Below are 17,651 nucleotides of genomic sequence, written 5' to 3'. Positions count from 1 at the left end.
AACTACACAACTTTTAGAAGAAAACTGAAGGCAGCCCTGTTTAGGGAGGTTTTTAATGTTTGATTTATTATTATTATTTATATATATATTTGTTGGAAGCCGCCCATAGTGGCTCAGGAAACCCAGCCAGATGGGTGGGGTATAAATATAGCAACTACAACAATTACTACTACTAATACTACTACTACTACTACTACTAAAATCCCTCTCAGCCATGAATATCACTGGCTGACCTTGAGGAGCAGGCACTACATCACAACATTGCCAGGGGGTTGGACTAGATGACCCTCAGCGTCCCTTCAAACACTACAATCTTATAAGTTATTTGATGGGAAGTGAAACTTTCATTCCAGGTGAAGCTTTTTCCACATTTCAAGCACTATTAGGGTTTCTCCGTCACATGAATTCTCTGATGGGAAGTGAGTGTTTGCTTCAAGGTGAAGCTCTTTCCGCACTCTTGGCATTGAAATGGTTTCTCCCCACTGTGAATTCTCTGATGTCACAGAAGCGCTCTTCTTGCAGGAAGGCCCAATGTGCATTCTAAGGACTGATACAGTTTCTTCGCTGCATGAATTATTTCGTGGGAAGTGAGATGGTCTTTCCTGCTGAAGCTCTTTCCACATTCTAAGCACTGATAGGGTTTCTCCCCTGTATGAGTTCTTTCATGAGAACTGAGAGTGGAGCGGTGATTGAAGCTCTTTCCACATTTCACACACTGATATGGTTTCTCCCCTGTATGAACTCTTTGATGGGAAGTGAGATAGGCCTTCATACTGAAGCTCTTTCCACATTCCAAGCATTGATATGGCTTCTCCCCTATATGAATTCTTTGATGGGAAGTGAGATAGGTCTTCATACTGAAGCTCTTTCCACATTCCAAGCACTGATAGGGTTTCTCCCCTGTATGGATTCTTTGATGGGAAGTGAGACTGACTCTGTGAATGAAGCTCTTCCCACATTCCAAGCACTGATAGGGTTTCTCCCCTGTATGAGTTCTTTGATGGAAAGTGAAAGAGTCGCGTCGACTAAAGCTCTTTCCACATTCCAAGCACTGAAATGGTTTCTCCCCTTTATGAGTTATTTGATGGGCACTGAGTTTGATGCTTTCACTGAATCTCTTTCCACATTCCAAGCACTGATAGGGTTTCTCCCCTATATGAATTCTTTGATGGGACCCAAGGGAGCGGCTATTATTGAAGCTCTTTCCACATTCCAAGCACTGATAGGGTTTCTCACCTGTATGAATACCTTGATGGGACCCTAGGGAGCGGCTATTATTGAAGCTCTTTCCACATTCCAAGCACTGATAGGGTTTCTCCCCACTATGAGTTCTTTGATGGTCAGTGAGATGTTGCTTTGTTCTGAAGTTCCTTCCACAGTCTGAGCACTGATACGGTTTATTCCAAATGGGATTTTGATGAGACATTGAATCAGAGCTGTTAGTGAGGTTATCTCCACATTCCAAAGACTGACATGGCTTCTGCACTGTGTGAATTTTCTCATGGTTTCCCTTGCTCTTCATTTCTAATTCCTCAACACCTGAAATGAAGAGAGAGATGAATTAGAGCGTCAGGATGATATGAGGACACCCAATTATTGAACAATGCTCTTTAGCGCTTGTGATCAAGGAAGAACTGAAAGGATTTAGATGATGAGCGTAAGCAGCGCACCCTTCCCTCCCTCTCTGAGTTTTCTTTCTCCAGAGCAGGAGCCCCAGACCAGCTGCGTGTGTCAGGCACCCCAGAGGGGCTTTCTTTGGGAAAACCTTTTGGCTGACATGCTGAGCTGCTTCTTCCCTTAGATACAGAAGCAGGAGGAACAGCTTCGTGTGAAAAAGGCTCTGGAAGCAGGAAACCCTTTCTGAGAAGGAGAGAGTTGCAAGCGAACTCCCGGGGTGATCTAGTCCTATCCTCTGAAATGCAGGAATCTCAGCTTACACACCCAACCTCTGCTTGCAAAACTCCATTGATTCCTTCTGCAGAGGCAGAAGAGTTATCCAAGCTCTGCTTGAAGTCCTCCAATGAAGGAGAGTCCTGCATCTTCCAAGGACTGAGAATCTCGTTTCTTGTAACATGAAGCCACTGGGCTTGGGTCCTCCAGAGCAGCAGCAGAAAACAAGGTTGCTCCACCTTCCATGGGAGAGCCCCCTCAATACTGGGAAATCTCCCAATGTTACCTCCCATTCTGCCACATCCCAGATAAGTGATGTCTAATGTCAAGAAGGTGACAGATTCAAGATGGGAGACGGTACATCCACCCCAGTAAACATCTTTAACTGCATTGGGCTTCTGTTTCGGGTCTGCGCCAGGAATGGATGACTCCTTCGACATCACAGGGAAATGCAGATAAAGAGGATGGTGGGGGTTAAAGCATTCTCTGGATTCCTCTCAGGGCAGGGGAGGAGCGGGACCTGTGGCCTGGCATTCGCTTCCCCATGGAAGGCAGGCACTGGGGGCAGGAGCACTTTGTCTGCTGCAAACCCCCCCCCAACACCCCGTTTCTGGAAGCAGAGGTCATCCTACGAATTGGATGTTAATTGGCAATTAAAGTAAAGGCATGGACTGGAGGAGATGCAACTACACTCTGCGGTATATTCAGCTGCATGGATTTAAGGTTTGAACTGAGATAAGATATCATTGTGTGCGAGAGATGGTTGGGGGAGAGAATCCCATGGTTGTTTATTTTGAGTTTTTCGCTTTACTTTTATGATATGGCAACCCTCTCAGAATGCAGGTTTAAGAAATATATACAAGTGAGGATGGAATAAGTTGGAGCAACATTAAGATTAACAAACAGCAACAGAGATTGTGTGTGATTTGAAAGGAAGGGGAAAGCGGGGAAGCTCTAGTGTTTGACTGGACTATGCTGGCAATACAGAGCCAACCCGCCACCCTCCACTTTTTATAGGTTTAAGAGGCTATTTTATTCAGCAAAGTGTGTATCAGAGGAAAGTAAGGGAAGGGAAGAAACTGGATACATCTAACAAGCTAATAAAGAAAGAGAAAGATTTCTTTACAAAAGTGGGAAATAAAGACATACTACAAGAGATAAAGACATTACCGATACAATACTCAATGCTTGCAAACCAATGCTTGTTCTCCTGCCCTCAATGCTCGCCTGGTCCCGGGACAAGGGGGTCAAGAATGCTTTCCAAAGACACAGAGTCTGTCAGCTGTCCCTCCCTAGTGTTTCTTCTTCCTGCTGTTCCTCTTCCAATATTTCCCCGCTCCTTCCCTCTGCAGCCTCTGAACTATGACCGTCTGCAAACCACGGTGCTAAATCTATACTGCCCTCTTGCCCACGGGAAGGTTCAGGAGCAGGGGGGCAGCCCCCACCATTCCTCCTCAGTCCAGCCCCTGACAATAGGAAGAGGGGGCAGTGATTCCTACAATTTCTATAATTCCATCAAGATCTTCCTGCCTCTTTCTCACCTTGCCCATCTTTGGTCATCCTGTTTCCGTTTAACAACAAGGTGAAAGACTTGCGATCGTGAGCAATGATCTGAACCTAGAATCATAGAATCATACAGTTGGAAGAGACCACAAGGGCCATCGAGTCCAACCTAGACATCTCTGTCTCCAACCTGCCTTTGCACCCCCTTGCCATGGGGTGGGTGGATCCCACTGGGGAGCTGAGAATCCTGCAATGAGCAACCCTATATTTGCATGTATTGATAATGCCTGATGTGTGTGAACTCAGGATATTCCTGAATGCCTTTCAGGATGCAGACACCATGGGGGCTTTCGTGTCGTATTAGAGTTCTGTCAATCTCATACAGAGATAAACCATATCATGAATTCAGATTAACACACATCTCCTGACACTCTAGGCGGCAAAGTTGAGATCCGTCAAAATCTGGGAGGTTTGTGATCTAAAAATATTGACTGAATTTCAAAACAACTATTATAACCAAACAGGGAACCTTACCGGGAGAGTTCATGATCCTCCAAGTCTCCTCCATGACTTCCTTATGCAGAGCTCTCTGGGCAGGATCCAGCAACGCCCACTCCTCAGCCGTGAAACAAACAGCGACATCTTCAAAACAAACTGGACCCTAAAAGAAAAAAGGTCCTTCTCTTACACAACATAAAGATTATTTACTGCACATTCCTCTTTCTGCCTGCATTGCATTAATCAGATTTGTTTGCTGCACATTTTGACTGTGGGTGCATAATTCAATGTTTGGGGGATTTTCCATACTTTTCATACTATTTTTAATGATGGGTATGAATCTTAGTGAAAATAGATGGAACTGTATATTTATTTCTTCAAATCATTCTGTCTGTGCAAGCACGCTAGTTTTCCAGATTTGACAGAAGAAAAAAGAGCAAAAGAGAGATTCATTTGCTCCCAGAAATGCCCTGGCTGCCCCCCCCATCCTCCCCCCCCCCCCGGCTCCTTCCCCGCACCTGATCCGGTTCCTCAGCCGCTGCTTCCCCTCCACCAGGAGGAAGAGATGGAGGAGGAGGTCTTGCCGGCATCCTTCTTTCACCTGCGAGAGACAAAGGGAAGTGGGGAGACAGGAGTGCAGGATGCTTCTCTCAGGGGTACTTTCTGGCCTTTGTCCCCATTTCATACTTTACTTATGTTCAAATATATCTCCTCTCCTTTGGCCTCTTGGCCCCAAGTGTCATATCCAAAACACTGAAAGAACCCACAGATTATTTTGAGAATCGCCAGAATGTGACCACACGGAGGAAAAACTCCTTCCTACTTACCCAGTGGCCCCTTTCTGGTGTCCAACGAAGTCCTCTCTGCCTCAGAGGAATCAGGACCCGTTTCTGAAGACAGATCCCTTTCCTGAAAGAGCAACAAGAATTTGTAATAGAGAATGTGGAGATGGGTTAGAAAAGGAATGGCTGGGACAAAAACTGGAGGGGTATCCAATGTCACTCCAAAAAAATTGATGGGATTTAGGGATCTTCTCCCTCCTAAAAACCCCTTGGGAGCATCCGGAGGAAAGTCTCTCTCACCTGCTTCTTCTCTGCCTGCTTCCTCTCCTCCGCCTGACTCAGGAGGAAACCTTCGGCCAGGGCCACTGCCTGGGAACTGGTCTCTGCTCCGCATTCCCTCACCCAGCTCTCCATCTCCGCTGGAAGGACAGCCAGGAACTGCTCCAAGATCACCAGGTCCAGCATCTCAGCTTTCGTGTGCCTTTCTGGCTTCAGCCACTGGTGGCAGAAGTGGTGGAGTCGGCTGCAAACCTCACGGGGTCCTTTGACTTGCAGATAGCAGAACCAGCTGAACTGCCGGCTCTGTGCCTCTGAGCGAAGGGTGTGTTCCTCACCCAGGATCCTCTGCACAGAGCTTTCCCAGAATCCCCCACTGCTCCCATTGTCAATGCCATGACCTCTCCTGGCTCCAGGGCCAGCTGAGTCTTGCTCATCCATCTTCGCTCTCAGGAAATCTCCAAAAGATCAGAAGGAACCCCTTGGTCCTCTGCCAAGTTCTGTCCGTCCGAAAGTGAGGTGCTGGCAAATTCTACAAAGAAAGACATTGTTCTGTTATAAAACTGATAGACGGGAAGGAGAAGGTGGTTCCCTGAGTAAGCGTAGATGAGTCTTGGAAGGAACCAAGACCCTGACTCTGAGCTTTCTTTAAGAAAAAAAGGAAGAAGGAAGAAGAAGAAATAATCTAGTCCCCCTACAAGGAACGTGATTTATCTGGCAACACCTTGAGGGTCAAGTGGGTGAGCCCAAAGTTCATGTGGGCAGGGCCAAAAAGAAAGTACAGTAGGATTCACCTTATTTCTCTGATTGTAAGTGGTTTTAAACTGTTTTTGTTATACTGTTGTAATGTTGAAATCTGCCCTAAAATCATAAGGATGGGTAATTAATTATTATAATAATTAAAGTAACAATAATGTGGCATAGCATAAGCCCCCCTACCACATCTGCTAGAGGTTCTCAGTAACTAGCATTGCCCCTGGCTAGTTTGCCAGCCCCAGTCTCTTTGGGACGAGAGGAGGAGGCCATGGTATTCCATGCTCTGGATCCAATGGGATCATTGCAATGCCCCCCCCCCCATGTGCAGCTGCCCTTGAAGACAACTCAGAAACAGCTGCAAAATGCAGTCCTCGGATTCTGGGCTGGGCTCCTTCTCTTTATTAATTTCATTCACTTCTGGGCTCAGTTCAAGGTCCTCACAGGATCCAAATATCTGAAGAAAGGCCTCCTTCGCTACACCCCCCCCTTGGGGGCTTGGGGGGGCAAAGGGGCCCTCTTGGTGGTTTCCCCGCACTCAAGAGCTTTGGGTGGCCAAAGAGAGGGCAGCCTGGTGGCGGTTCCTCCTGGGGAAGCCCCCCAGCCGGACTGGGGCCCAAGATTCCCCCCCCTCTCCCCCCCTGCGCTTCCTTCCAGCAACTGGGATCCAGCAGCATCTCTGGGGAGACAAGAGCTCAGCCCTCGAGGATGAAGCCCCCAGGAGCCTCTCCTCCTCCTCCCTGCCCTGGTCCCAGCCTCGCCTCCTGGGGCGGGGAGTTCCGCAGGCTGGACTCTGCACCGCACCAAGAAGCGCTTGCTCTTCTCTGCCCCCTCCCCTCTTCCAACAGTCTCAATTGATTGCATGGCTCACGCTTCCCTCTTATTATTATTATTTGCATCTATTTGGCGTACAAATCTTTCTTTCCCACTGCGGCGCCTGGATTCCGGGGTCTGAAGGGGCTTCTTTGCCTTCCCTCCCCCAAGCCAGGGATGCCGAGGACATGCCCTGGTCCCCTGCTCCCGACTTGGGGACCCCCTTCTCCCCACTGCGCCCTCTGGGGGGGAGACAGAGGAGACTCACCCCAGGCAGAAGCTGCACAGGCGACCAGAGGCCCCTCTTTGGCTCCGGAGGTCCCGCCCCCTCGCCCACTGCTTCCTGTCCCCTCTAGGAACCCGGCTCAGTTCCTCTTAACCCTTGGAATGCCGAGCACCCCAGTTCTCCCTCCTTGCTCTGGAGGACCCGCCCCTCCCGCAGGATTTCCGTCCGCTCTAGGAAGGCAGGTCACTTGCTTTTAACCCTTGGGACGGGGAAGACTTTCTTTTAGGGACTGTTGTTGTTGAGGCGTGTCCGCCTCTTGGTGCCTCCCTGGAGCAGAGCAGGCCAGGCCCTCCTGTCTTCCGCTGCCTCGGACTCACGTCGTGGCTTCGAGAAGCTTTTATGGTTTAGGAATACCTTATTCCTATGGGTAGCCAGAAGCCCATTGCCTCACCCAGAGTAGTTCAATTCTGTAGAGAGGAATGGAATCCAGGCTGAGAGAGGGAGGAATGGAAGAGTGGGTGGATATAGCAGACGACACAGGGATTTCTCCAAGTACAGTGGTACCTCGGGTTAAGTACTTAATTCGTTCCGGAGGTCTGTACTTAACCTGGAACTGTTCTTAACCTGAAGCACCACTTTAGCTAATGGGGCCTCCCGCTGCCACTGCCGTGCGGTTTCTGTTCTCATCCTGAAGCAAAGTTCTTAACCCAAGGTACTATTTCTGGGTTAGCGGAGTCTGTAACCTGAAGCGTATGTAACCCGAGGTACCACTGTAGTTCTTTATAAGTAAGCCGGAACTGGACTAAACTGAAAACAGTTTTATAGGCAGCCAGCTGTCAACCAGCTAACAACAACCCAGGGTTTCCTGCCTAAATTAACTGAGGTGGACCTGAGTGAAAACTATGTACACATTATGATACCCCTGGTGGCCAGGCTGAGAACTTCAAGACATAACACCAGGAATTCTATCCGGGAAGAAAAAGCCAGAGGAGGTGCAGCTTTAATAAGGAGATGGGAACAGCAGTGTCTATTATTCTGAATAGTATTTCAGACAGTCAAATGGTCCACACTGATGGATTTTGTTAAGAATGACATTTGCCACTCTCATAGATGGCAAACCAAAGTTCAGGCTCGCTGATGTCATTGGCCATCTGAGAAAAGTTTGTGGAGAAAAGAGCAATCACTCCAGCCAGGAATGGAAATTCCAGTGATTCAAAATACATGTCACAGTCTCAGAAGAGAGCCATGGCTCCATCCCAAAGAGTCATTTGCTTCAGGTATAACAAAGAGGGACACATATCCCGATTTTGTGAAGCTCCAAACCAACAAAATCCCCTTCATTTTAGCAACCAAATCAAAATCAGAGAAGCAGAGATCAAGAAAGCAATCTTCTTTTGCAACAGAAGCGTCTAGCTGTAAACAGATGCGAAAGAAAAAGAAAGAACTCAAACCAATGGTTGCTCGATTATGGATGTTCTTCATATATGTGTTAGGATGAAGATTTACTTGGCAGCCTGGACAATCTTAAGCTGTCAGTGGGGATGGCCATATTCCAATTGCAAATGGAGAAGCCATAAAGAGATACAGTACATGTTCAGGGACCCAAAACTGAAAGCCAAACAGTCAATGAAGAGATAACCATGTGGAGAGTGTCATGTGTATGTCTCACACTTTGAATAAAACTCACCAGAAACCAACAGGCTACTATTCTAAGCACTTATGCACCAACACTGGGTGCTGATGAAGACATTAAAGAACATTTTTATTCTCAGCTGGATACCATCCTATCACAGACGCCTGAGGAGGATCAAATTATCCTCCTGGGTGATTTTAATGCAAGAGTTGGGTGAGATTTTGATCTGGGGCCTGGGAATATTGGGAAAGGAGGAATTGGCAACAGCAACCAGAACGGAATCTTACTTTTGACGATATGTGCAGCACACTACCTTGTTATTACCAACACACTCTTTCGACAAAATAAATTCAAAACATCTTGGAGGCACCCTCTATCAAACCACTGGCACCTCTTAGACTATGTACTAATTGTCTGAACTGAAGATTGAATTGCAACCTGGCCAGTGACCAAAGATGGCCAGGTGTGTGCAGAAGTGATTTGATGAAGACGGCCTATGGGACTAATAGGAGTATAGCATCAATAGGAGTATAGCATCTAGATCAAGGGAAGTAATAGCGCCACTGTATTCTGCTCTAGTCAGACCTCACCTGGAGTACTGTGTCCAGTTCTGGGCACCACAGTTCAAGAAGGACACTGACAAACTGGAACGTGTCCAGAGGAGGGCAACCAAAATGGTCAAAGGCCTGGAAACGATGCCTTATGAGGAACGGCTAAGGGAGCTGGGCATGTTTAGCCTGGAGAATAGGAGGTTAAGGGGTGATATGATAGCCATGTTCAAATATATAAAAGGATGTCACATAGAGGAGGGAGAAAGGTTGTTTTCTGCTGCTCTAGAGAAGCGGACACGGAGCAATGGATCCAAACTACAAGAAAGAAGATTCCACCTAAACATTAGGAAGAACTTCCTGACAGTAAGAGCTGTTCGGCAGTGGAATTTGCTGCCAAGGAGTGTGGTGGAGTCTCCTCCTTTGGAGGTCTTTAAGCAGAGGCTTGACATCCATATGTCAGGGGTGCTCTGATGGTGTTTCCTGCTTGGCAGGGGGTTGGACTCGATGGCCCTTGTGGTCTCTTCCAACTCTAGGATTCTATGATTCTAATCTCTCAGAAAGCCAGACTGCAGATGTGGCACACAAAAGCCAGAAGGACGAAGCAGACCCAGAACTCTGCGCTTGGGGACAACCAAGTGTGTAAGTTGCATTACTGAGTAAACCTCTTTTCCCGCCACGCACTGAAAAGAGAAGTACCAGGGTGCTAGATTTAATCTCCGGGGATGTGTGTGGCCCACCCAGGGGTGAATGTGCCATAGGGGTTCGTAGCTGTTGGGTTTTTTGCATCTCTGTTTTTTAGCTCCTTGGGATCTATGTGGAAATGGTTCAGCATGGTTGGTCTTTTTTATGTTTTATTGCTTATGACTACTTTTTAGTATTTATTTAATAAATTTGTATATGACCCTTCATCTGAAGATATCGGGCCGTTCACAGCACAAAACTACAGAACAAAAACAGAAAATACAGAATAAAAACAAGAACAAAATAAAAACAAGAATAAAAACAAAACAAAATCCCCGCTTCCCACAAGCACATTTAAAAGGACACAGAATGTTTAATTAGCCAAAGTCATGATTGTTCTGTTGTCGTCATTCAAACCCCTTTCAAACTCCCAGCCAATCACTTCTCACCCCCAGCATTCCAAACTCCCCCTCCCTAGCCAACTTTACCATAAATCTTCTAGTATACTGTACTTACTTCTGTTACGTTAATTATTTTGCTATAGGTGTATACAACTTTGAATTCAAACACCAGAACATCACAACTGAGCTTTAAGGAAACACACATGCACATGCAGTTTCTGAGAGTCTCACTAGAGAACAAGTGTGGCATAGTGGTTAAAGGCTCAGATCTGGGAGGCCTGGATTCAAATCCCTACTTAGCTGGGTGACCCTGGGGACCAGGCACTGCAGCACAGCCTAACCAACCTCACAGGATTATTGTCCGTGTTAAATCAGGAGGGCAAGAGCCAGGTGACACCACTGGGAGCTCTCTGGAGAAAAAGGTGGCCTTTAAACGCCATAAAGGAATTCCAGTAAGGACAAATGTCAGGTTCTGCATACAGGCAGGTATCATCAGCAAATATATAAGATGGGGGACATCTGGCTTCCCAGTAGTACATGTGAAAACGGTCCAGGAGTCAAAAGTGTGACGTAGCAGCAAAGAAAGCAAATGCTATCCAAGGGCGCATCAACAGAAGTCGAGTGTCCAGATAAAGGGAAGCCACAGTACTGTTATCTTCTTCCTTGGTCAGACCACGTCTGGAGTGCTGTGTCTTGTTTTGGGTGTCACAATTTGAGTAGGATACTGACAAGCTGGAAGCATGACCAAGGGCCTGGAAACAAAGCCTTAAGTGGAACAGTTGAGGGAATGGATATGTTTAGCCTGGAAAAGAGGAGACTGGGAGAAAACAGAATAGCAGTCTTCAAATATCTAGAGGACTGTCCCAGGCAAGATGCAGCAAGCTTGTTTTCTCCTGTTCTGGAGGGTAAGACCTGAACCAATGCATTCAAGTTACCAAAAATGAGATTCCGACTCAATATCAGGAGGAAGCTTCTGGTGGTATAAGCTGCTCAGCAGTGGAACAGATTCCTATGAGAGGTGTCATCTCCTTCCTTGGAGGTTCTTAATAAGAGATTAGATGGTTATATGTCGTGGATGCTTTAGCTGAGATTCCTGTACTAGATGACTAACACAGCCCCTTCCAACACTACAACGCTATTATTCTGCTATTTTCCCTGCTGTGTGATCTTTGATGGGAAATGAGACTTTCCTTACAGGTGAAGCTCTTTCCACATTCCAAGCACTAATGTGCTTTCTCCCCTGTATGAATTCTTTGATGGGCAATAAGACTGACTCTCTGCCTGAAGCTCTTTCCACATTCCAAGCACTGATGTGGTTTCTCCCCTGTATGAATTCTTCGATGGGAAGTGAGACTGGTCTTTTGTATGAAGCTTTTTCCACATTCCAAGCACTGATGTGGCTTCTCCCCTGTATGAATTCTTTCATGAGAAGTGAGAGTATCCCGCCGAGGGAAGCTCTTTCCACATTCCACGCACTGATATGGCTTCTCCCCACTATGAGTTCTTTGATGGTAAGTGAGATGTTGCTTTGTTCTGAAGTTCCTTCCACAGTCTGAGCACTGATGTGGTTTGTCCTCACTGTGAGTTATTCGATGGTAAGAGAGACTTGCTTTTGAGGTGAAGTTCCTTGCACAGTCCAAGCACTGATATGGTTTCTCCCCTGTATGAATTCTTTGATGGGAAGTGAAACCTGCCTTTGAGGTGAAGTTCCTTGCACATTCCAAGCACTGATATGGTTTCTCCCCTGCATGAATTCTTTGATGGGAAGTGAGACGGTACTTCCGAATGAAGCTCTTTCCACATTCCGCGCACTGATATGGCTTCTCCCCACTATGAGTTATTTGATGGTAAGCGAGCTCTTGCTTTGTTCTGAAGTTCCTTCCACAGTCTGAGCACTGATATGGCTTCTCCCCTGTATGAATATTTAGATGGGTGGTGAGACTCACCTTCTGACTGAAGCTCTTTCCACACACTAAGCACTGGTGTGGTTTCTCCCCTGTATGAATTCTTTGATGGATAGTGAGATGAGATCTGTGACTGAAGCTCTTTCCACACTCCAAGCACTGATGTGGTTTCTCCCCTGTATGAATTCTTTGATGGGAAGTGAGATGAGATCTGTGACTGAAGCTCTTTCCACATTCTATGCATTGATATGGCTTCTCCCCTGCATGAATTCTTTCATGAGAAGTGAGACTATCTTTCCAAATGAAGCTCTTTCCGCATTCCAGGCACTGATATGGTTTCTCCCCTGTATGAATTCTTTCATGAGAACTGAGACTGGAGTGCTGACTGAAGCTCTTTCCACATTCCACACACTGATATGGCTTCTCCCCACTATGAGTTCTTTGATGGTAAGTGAGATGTTGCTTTGTTTTGAAGTTTCTTCCACAGTCTAAGCACTGATATGGTTCCTCACCTGTATGAATTCTTTGATGGGAAGTAAGACTCTTTTTCCAGCTGAAGCTCTTTCCACATTCCAAGCATTGATATGGTTTCTGGCCCATATAAATTCTTAGATGGGAAGTGAGATGGTCCTTTCTATTGAAGCTCTTTCCACACTCCAAGCACTGATGTGGTTTCTCCCCACTATGAGTTCTTTGATGGGAAGTGAAATTTTGCTTTGTTCTGAAGTTCCTTGCACAGTCCAAGCACTGATATGATTTCTTCCCTGTATGAATTTGTAGATGGGTGGTGAGACTCACCTGCTTACTAAAGCTCTTTCCACACTCCAAGCACTGATGTGGTCTCTCCCCTGTATGAGTTCTTTGATGGGAAGTGGAATAGGAACTCTGACTGAAGCTCTTGCCAGACTCCAGATATGTATAGGGTTTCTCCACTGTGTGAACTTTGTCTTGGTCTCCCTTGTTCTGAATTTCTAATTCATCACCACCTGCAATGAACAGAGAAATGGATTAGAGCCTCAGGAAGAATTGTACTTCCAGGTCAGCCATGATCACAAGAGCAGCTTCTCTGAGCTTGGGGAAGTCTCAGATGCAGAAATTGGGGTAGCGAAGGCAAACATTCCTTAAGACCCTGAGTGTAGCAGGGTGACAAGCCCGTTTCTCTGCCGCTCCCTGCTTGGAGGAAGTTGGAGGACCCTGTTCCAGGCTGGTTGAGAGGCAAGGCACTGGCAAAAATATTTCTGACTCAATTACTGAGAAGGCTCAGAGGCAATCATGTAAGTGGCTGACTTCCTTATAAATTGGACTTGACTTAAATTTAAAGACACTTTACCATAAAGGGTGGGCAGCAGCTGCAGGGGAAAATTCTGGCTGCTGGTGTGTGAAGAAAAGAGTGAAAGTAAAAACAAACAAACATTGCTGCCACAAAGGAGAAGGGAGAGGAGAGGGAAGGGAGAATGTTGATACAAAGCTACAAATTCCTTGGGAGAATACTACCCAATCCTCGTGCCTAATGGAATAAAGAGCACTAGAATCCAAAAGGGGACTGGGTACAATTTGACTTTGCCATATAAAGAGAGAGCTAAGAGAGAGAGCGCTTGGAATATTGCCAGCAGAGTGGAGGTGCACGGTGGGATGGAGCAGGCTGAAATGTCATGTCTGAATGAGAGAGATCTGCAGAACAAAACTTGCCCCAGAAGGACTGTTGTTTAAGCATGGATTATAGAAGTGAATTACAGTACTATGACGACCAGAACCAAAGAAAAAACCCTGAACCAGCCAGCCTCACAGAGGGCAACATCTGTAACAGCAGAATTGACAAGGCAGCAATGGATTTAAATGAAACATGGATAGCAATCAAGTTGGCACTGGAGGCAAATTCCAATGCAATATCCCAACTTTCTTGTAACATCCAGGATTTAACTAAAAGAACTGATTCAGTGGGAGAGACTGTTAATAAGCTTTCTTATGGGAATCGTGAAACCAAGAAGCAAGCAGAGACAATGTAGGGGAAGTGACAGAAATAAAGCAACAAGGAGAGCTGCTGTCAGATCAAGTGGAAGTTTTGGAAATGCGACAAAAGGAGTCCTTTTTGATATTCCATGGGATCCTGGAACTAGGTGATTAAATCCAAGAGAAACTGGTGAAGCAGTTGGTGGAATTCCTTGAGATGGAAGCGGAGGAGATAATCTAAGTTTTCTATATAAAGTCAGCCTTTGCAAGCACAAAGAAACTACCAGGAGTTTGTTTGGTTCAGTTCTGCTCAAGAAAAATCAAGGATAGAATTCTTCAAACCCACTTCCAATAGATGGACAAAGGATTATATAGTGGAACCTCAGGTTACAGATGCTTCAGGTTACAGACTCTGCTAACCCAGAAATAGTACCTTGGGTTAAGAACTTGGCTTCGGGATGAGAACAGAAATCGAGCAGCGGCAGTGGGAGGCCCCATTAGCGAAAGTGGTGCTTCAGGTTAAGAACAGTTTCAGGTTAAGAACGGACCTCTGGAACGAATTAAGTTCTTAACCCGAGGTACCACTGTAATGATGTATCATGAAATGAAGAAGATGTAAGAATTGGCAATTTTCAAAAACCTGAAGCTTTTCTTTTAGGGATATTGGGGACAAATGTCCTGAAGAATATGATTAAACTATTTTTGTACGCAGCAACACTTTATATGCACAGAGCTGGAAAGAAGTAACAAAGAGGAATGGCTTGTAAAAACACTGGAGTATGCAAAATTGGCAAAGTTGAGAGCAAGAGTGAGAGACCAAACTTTTTACTGAAGAGTAGAAACCCTTTTTGGAATATCTGAGAAAGAATTTTAGTCAAATGAAATGATGGGCAGGATTGGAATTATGAGCAGCGGATTGGAAATGATAATAAATGTAATGGATGAAATATGTATTAGATATAGTTTGATATATATCAGCAGCAGGAAAAAATGGGAATGAAAGCACCACAGAAATGAGGGAAGATGTCACCTCACTGTTGTTGTTTTTTGGTAAAAGAAGCATATATTGAATTTGAAGTTAATTTGTTAAAGTTTTCTAAACTGAATAAAAATTATTATGCAAAGAGGAAAAAATGGAGTTGCCAATTATTGAATAACGCTAATGAACACCTGTGAGAAAGGAAGAACTGAAGTTAGATTTCTTACTACAGAATTCACTGCCTTTGTTGACTGACACACCGTATTTTTCGCTTTATAACACGTACCTGACCATAACACACACATAGTTTTTAGAGGAGGAAAACAAGAAAAAAAAATATTCTGAATCAAATGTTGTACTAAACTATTTAATAAACAACCGGTATATCAGAATCATATTACAACCATGTAAAGTGAACAGCAGTCAACAGTGGCATTAAGAACCATCATCACTGTCATTAACAAATGAAGAGAGACTTTAAGGTTTGAGTACTCTTCTAGTCTTCTGTGAACCCCCAAGAACTCATCACTGCTAGAGTCAGAATTTGTAGAGCTCAGTTGCTCACAATCACTGACATCACTTTCTTCACTATCTTCATATAAAATACCACCTTCACTTCCATCCAAAGCATTGCTAATGCCACATTTTTTGAATGACTGGACAACAATTTCCTCCTTCACCAAGTGCCATGATGTTTTCACCCATTCACAAACCTGAGTGATAGTGGGCCTCTTCATTCGTCCAGTAGGTTTCAGATCATGATTACCAGCAGCCATCCATTTGTTCCACTCTTCTCGCATAAAGACCTTAAATGGCTTGTTGATGGAAACGTTGAGGTTGCAACTGGCTGGTAAGACCTCCAGGAATTACAGCTAGATGAGTCTTCGCTTCTTTAAAGCACTTTTTTGTAGTTTCGCTAATATGTGCTCTAAACTGGTCCAGTACTAATAAGGCAGGTTTTTTCAAAAGCCCTCCAGGACGTTTGGACCACACTTTTTCAACCCATACTCTCATTCCATTTTCGTCCATCCATCCTTTCTCATGAACATGTACAACAATTCCTCATGGAATCACTTCTTTTGGAAATGTTTCCCTTTTGAAAATTAACATGGGTGGCAATTTGGTGCCGTCTGCACAGCAAGACAACACAACCGTGTAATGGGTTTTCTCATGTCCGGAGGTTTTCACAGCAATAGTTTTGGCACCTTTCAGATCAACAGTCCTATTAGATGGCACATCAAAGGTTAGCGGGACTTCATCCATATTCGCAATCTGGCCAATTTTAAATCCATTTCTCTTCCTAGCATCAATTACAAATTTATGAAAAGACAGAATCTTAGATTCATATTCTTCTGGCATTTTTTATGCAATTCTAGTTTTGGTGCGCATAGCAAGGCCACATCGCTTCATAAATCTGTAGCACCATGATGGTGAGCCAGTAAAATCGTGAATGCCTTTCTCTAAAGCAATGCGTTTGGCTTCATATATTATCATTTTTGTAGAGACTGTAAAGCCCTTATTCCGGTGATGTGTGATCCATTCTTTCATGGCAATGTCCATCTGTGGCCACTTTGCAGCATGTCCACGAAAAGTGTGCTTGCTTTTATCTGCTTTTTGCAGCTGATCCTCCTGTTTCCTCCAACCTCTTATCATTTTTTCAGTTGGAGGTGGTCCAAAATGTCTCTCTGCTGCTCTGTTTCCATGCTCCTTAGCATATTTTACTACCTTTAGTTTAAAAGGAATCTTATATGCTACTCTTCTCTGCTTTAGCATCCTTATCAGGACGGGGGAGGTTTTCTGCAAGAAAATACAGTTTTCTGCAAGAAAATGATGAAGGAACTGTCAGTAATGTATGGTATCTCCAATACAGTGATGAAGGAAGGGGGGGAGCTCACATTTGTCCCAGGCAAAGCAGCCAACTCCTATAGGCCTAGGTCCCTTCACCCCCCCATTAAATATTTGAGGGAGTCATCCCCCACCCCCCATTGTGGTATGTGAGGTGGGGCTTACCTGGCCGCCCCCCAATATTTTTTGAAGTTGGAAGAGGGAAGGAGGGAAGGAAGAGAGAGGGGGAGGTCACATTTGTGCAGCTGCCTTGCCTCGAACCGGAGCAAAAAGAGGAGGAGGAGACTCAGGGACACGAGCCTTGTAAGCCGCTTTGTTTGAATTTACCGGTGAGGTGCTGGGGGAGGGACGGAAGGGGATGCCCTCTTTGTCCCTCCTTCCGGCTCATTGTAAAGAAAGCAGAGTAAGAGCCGCTTACATTACAGTCAGCCCATCAGACTATAAAGTCACCTTGCCAAAAAGCCATAGAGCAGGCAGACACGGAGGAAGAGAGGCTGCCTCCCTTCTCCCACCTTGGCTTTTACACGCTGCGCGCAGCTCTTGCCGGCTTCTGAGCCGGAGGAAAAGAGGCTGCCTCCCGCCTCCCTTCTCCCACCTCGCCAAAAAGCCAGCAAGAGCAGCTCTTCCCGCCTGCATTCGCTCCATAACGCGCACACACATTTCCCTTTACCTTTTAGGGGGGGAAAACTGAGTGTTATGGTGGGAAAAATACGGTACTTATGGGAAACTGAAATTCAAAAAGCCTGTTACTTTCTGCAATGAATTCTCTTTGGCTCAATCATGGAATCTGCTCCATCTCCAGCGTCAGAAGAATTTTTGCAAAACCAAGAACTGACAGAAGTAAAAAGAAAAACACAAAACCTGACAGAAGCTACTTCCACTTTCCTAAATATTCAGGAAGCCTACAATTTTAAAAGGCCTGGGCAGCTCAGACCAGCCTGATCCTTGTTTTAAAAGGCTTAGGTG

At 45.4% G+C, this 17,651-nt stretch overlaps 3 protein-coding genes across 4 annotated transcripts in view; 1 reads left to right on the top strand and 2 right to left on the bottom strand.

The window, feature by feature from the left end:
* LOC310692010 (uncharacterized protein) overlaps positions 1–17,651 on the top strand; it is a 155,165-nt gene that overhangs the window by 71,381 nt on the left and 66,133 nt on the right. The gene's annotated exons all lie outside the window — the stretch shown is intronic.
* The window catches only part of LOC310692013 (uncharacterized protein), a 51,353-nt gene that overhangs the window by 26,710 nt on the left and 6,992 nt on the right, over positions 1–17,651 (bottom strand). Inside the window, exon 6 of the mRNA XM_083472372.1 lies at positions 12,710–12,897. Coding sequence (XP_083328498.1) covers positions 12,710–12,897 — 188 coding nt within the window. The remainder of the gene's footprint in view (positions 1–12,709; positions 12,898–17,651) is intronic.
* Positions 40–6,908, bottom strand: LOC310692019 (zinc finger protein 213-like). Of its 2 annotated transcripts, none has more exons than XM_083472380.1 (6): positions 6,784–6,908; positions 4,974–5,481; positions 4,719–4,800; positions 4,410–4,492; positions 3,928–4,054; positions 40–1,539 (listed from the first exon to the last, which is right to left on the bottom strand). In XM_083472380.1, the coding sequence occupies exons 2-6, from the start codon at positions 5,388–5,390 to the stop codon at positions 500–502; spliced, it is 1,749 nt and encodes a 582-aa protein (XP_083328506.1). In that variant the 5' UTR covers positions 5,391–5,481; positions 6,784–6,908; the 3' UTR covers positions 40–499. The 2 variants fall into 2 exon arrangements, with proteins under 2 accessions (XP_083328506.1, XP_083328507.1); XM_083472381.1 differs by having other exon boundaries at positions 4,989–5,481.

Source organism: Podarcis liolepis (genome assembly GCF_965112155.1).
Source record: "Podarcis liolepis genome assembly, chromosome: 13".
Lineage (NCBI taxonomy): Eukaryota > Metazoa > Chordata > Lepidosauria > Squamata > Lacertidae > Podarcis > Podarcis liolepis.
Note: the sequence above shows the minus strand (reverse complement) of the source record. Positions and strands in the feature narration are given on the sequence as shown.

Bases quoted from the DNA above. Each gene is read 5' to 3' on its own strand.
- LOC310692019 (XM_083472380.1), bottom strand. From the start codon at position 5,390: ATGGATGAGCAAGACTCAGCTGGCCCTGGAGCCAGGAGAGGTCATGGC. The intron at 4,801-4,973 runs GTGAGAGAGACT...TTGCTCTTTCAG, and splicing joins AGCAGGCAGAGAAGAAGCAG to GAAAGGGATCTGTCTTCAGA. The intron at 4,493-4,718 runs GTAAGTAGGAAG...TGTCTCTCGCAG, and splicing joins CACCAGAAAGGGGCCACTGG to GTGAAAGAAGGATGCCGGCA.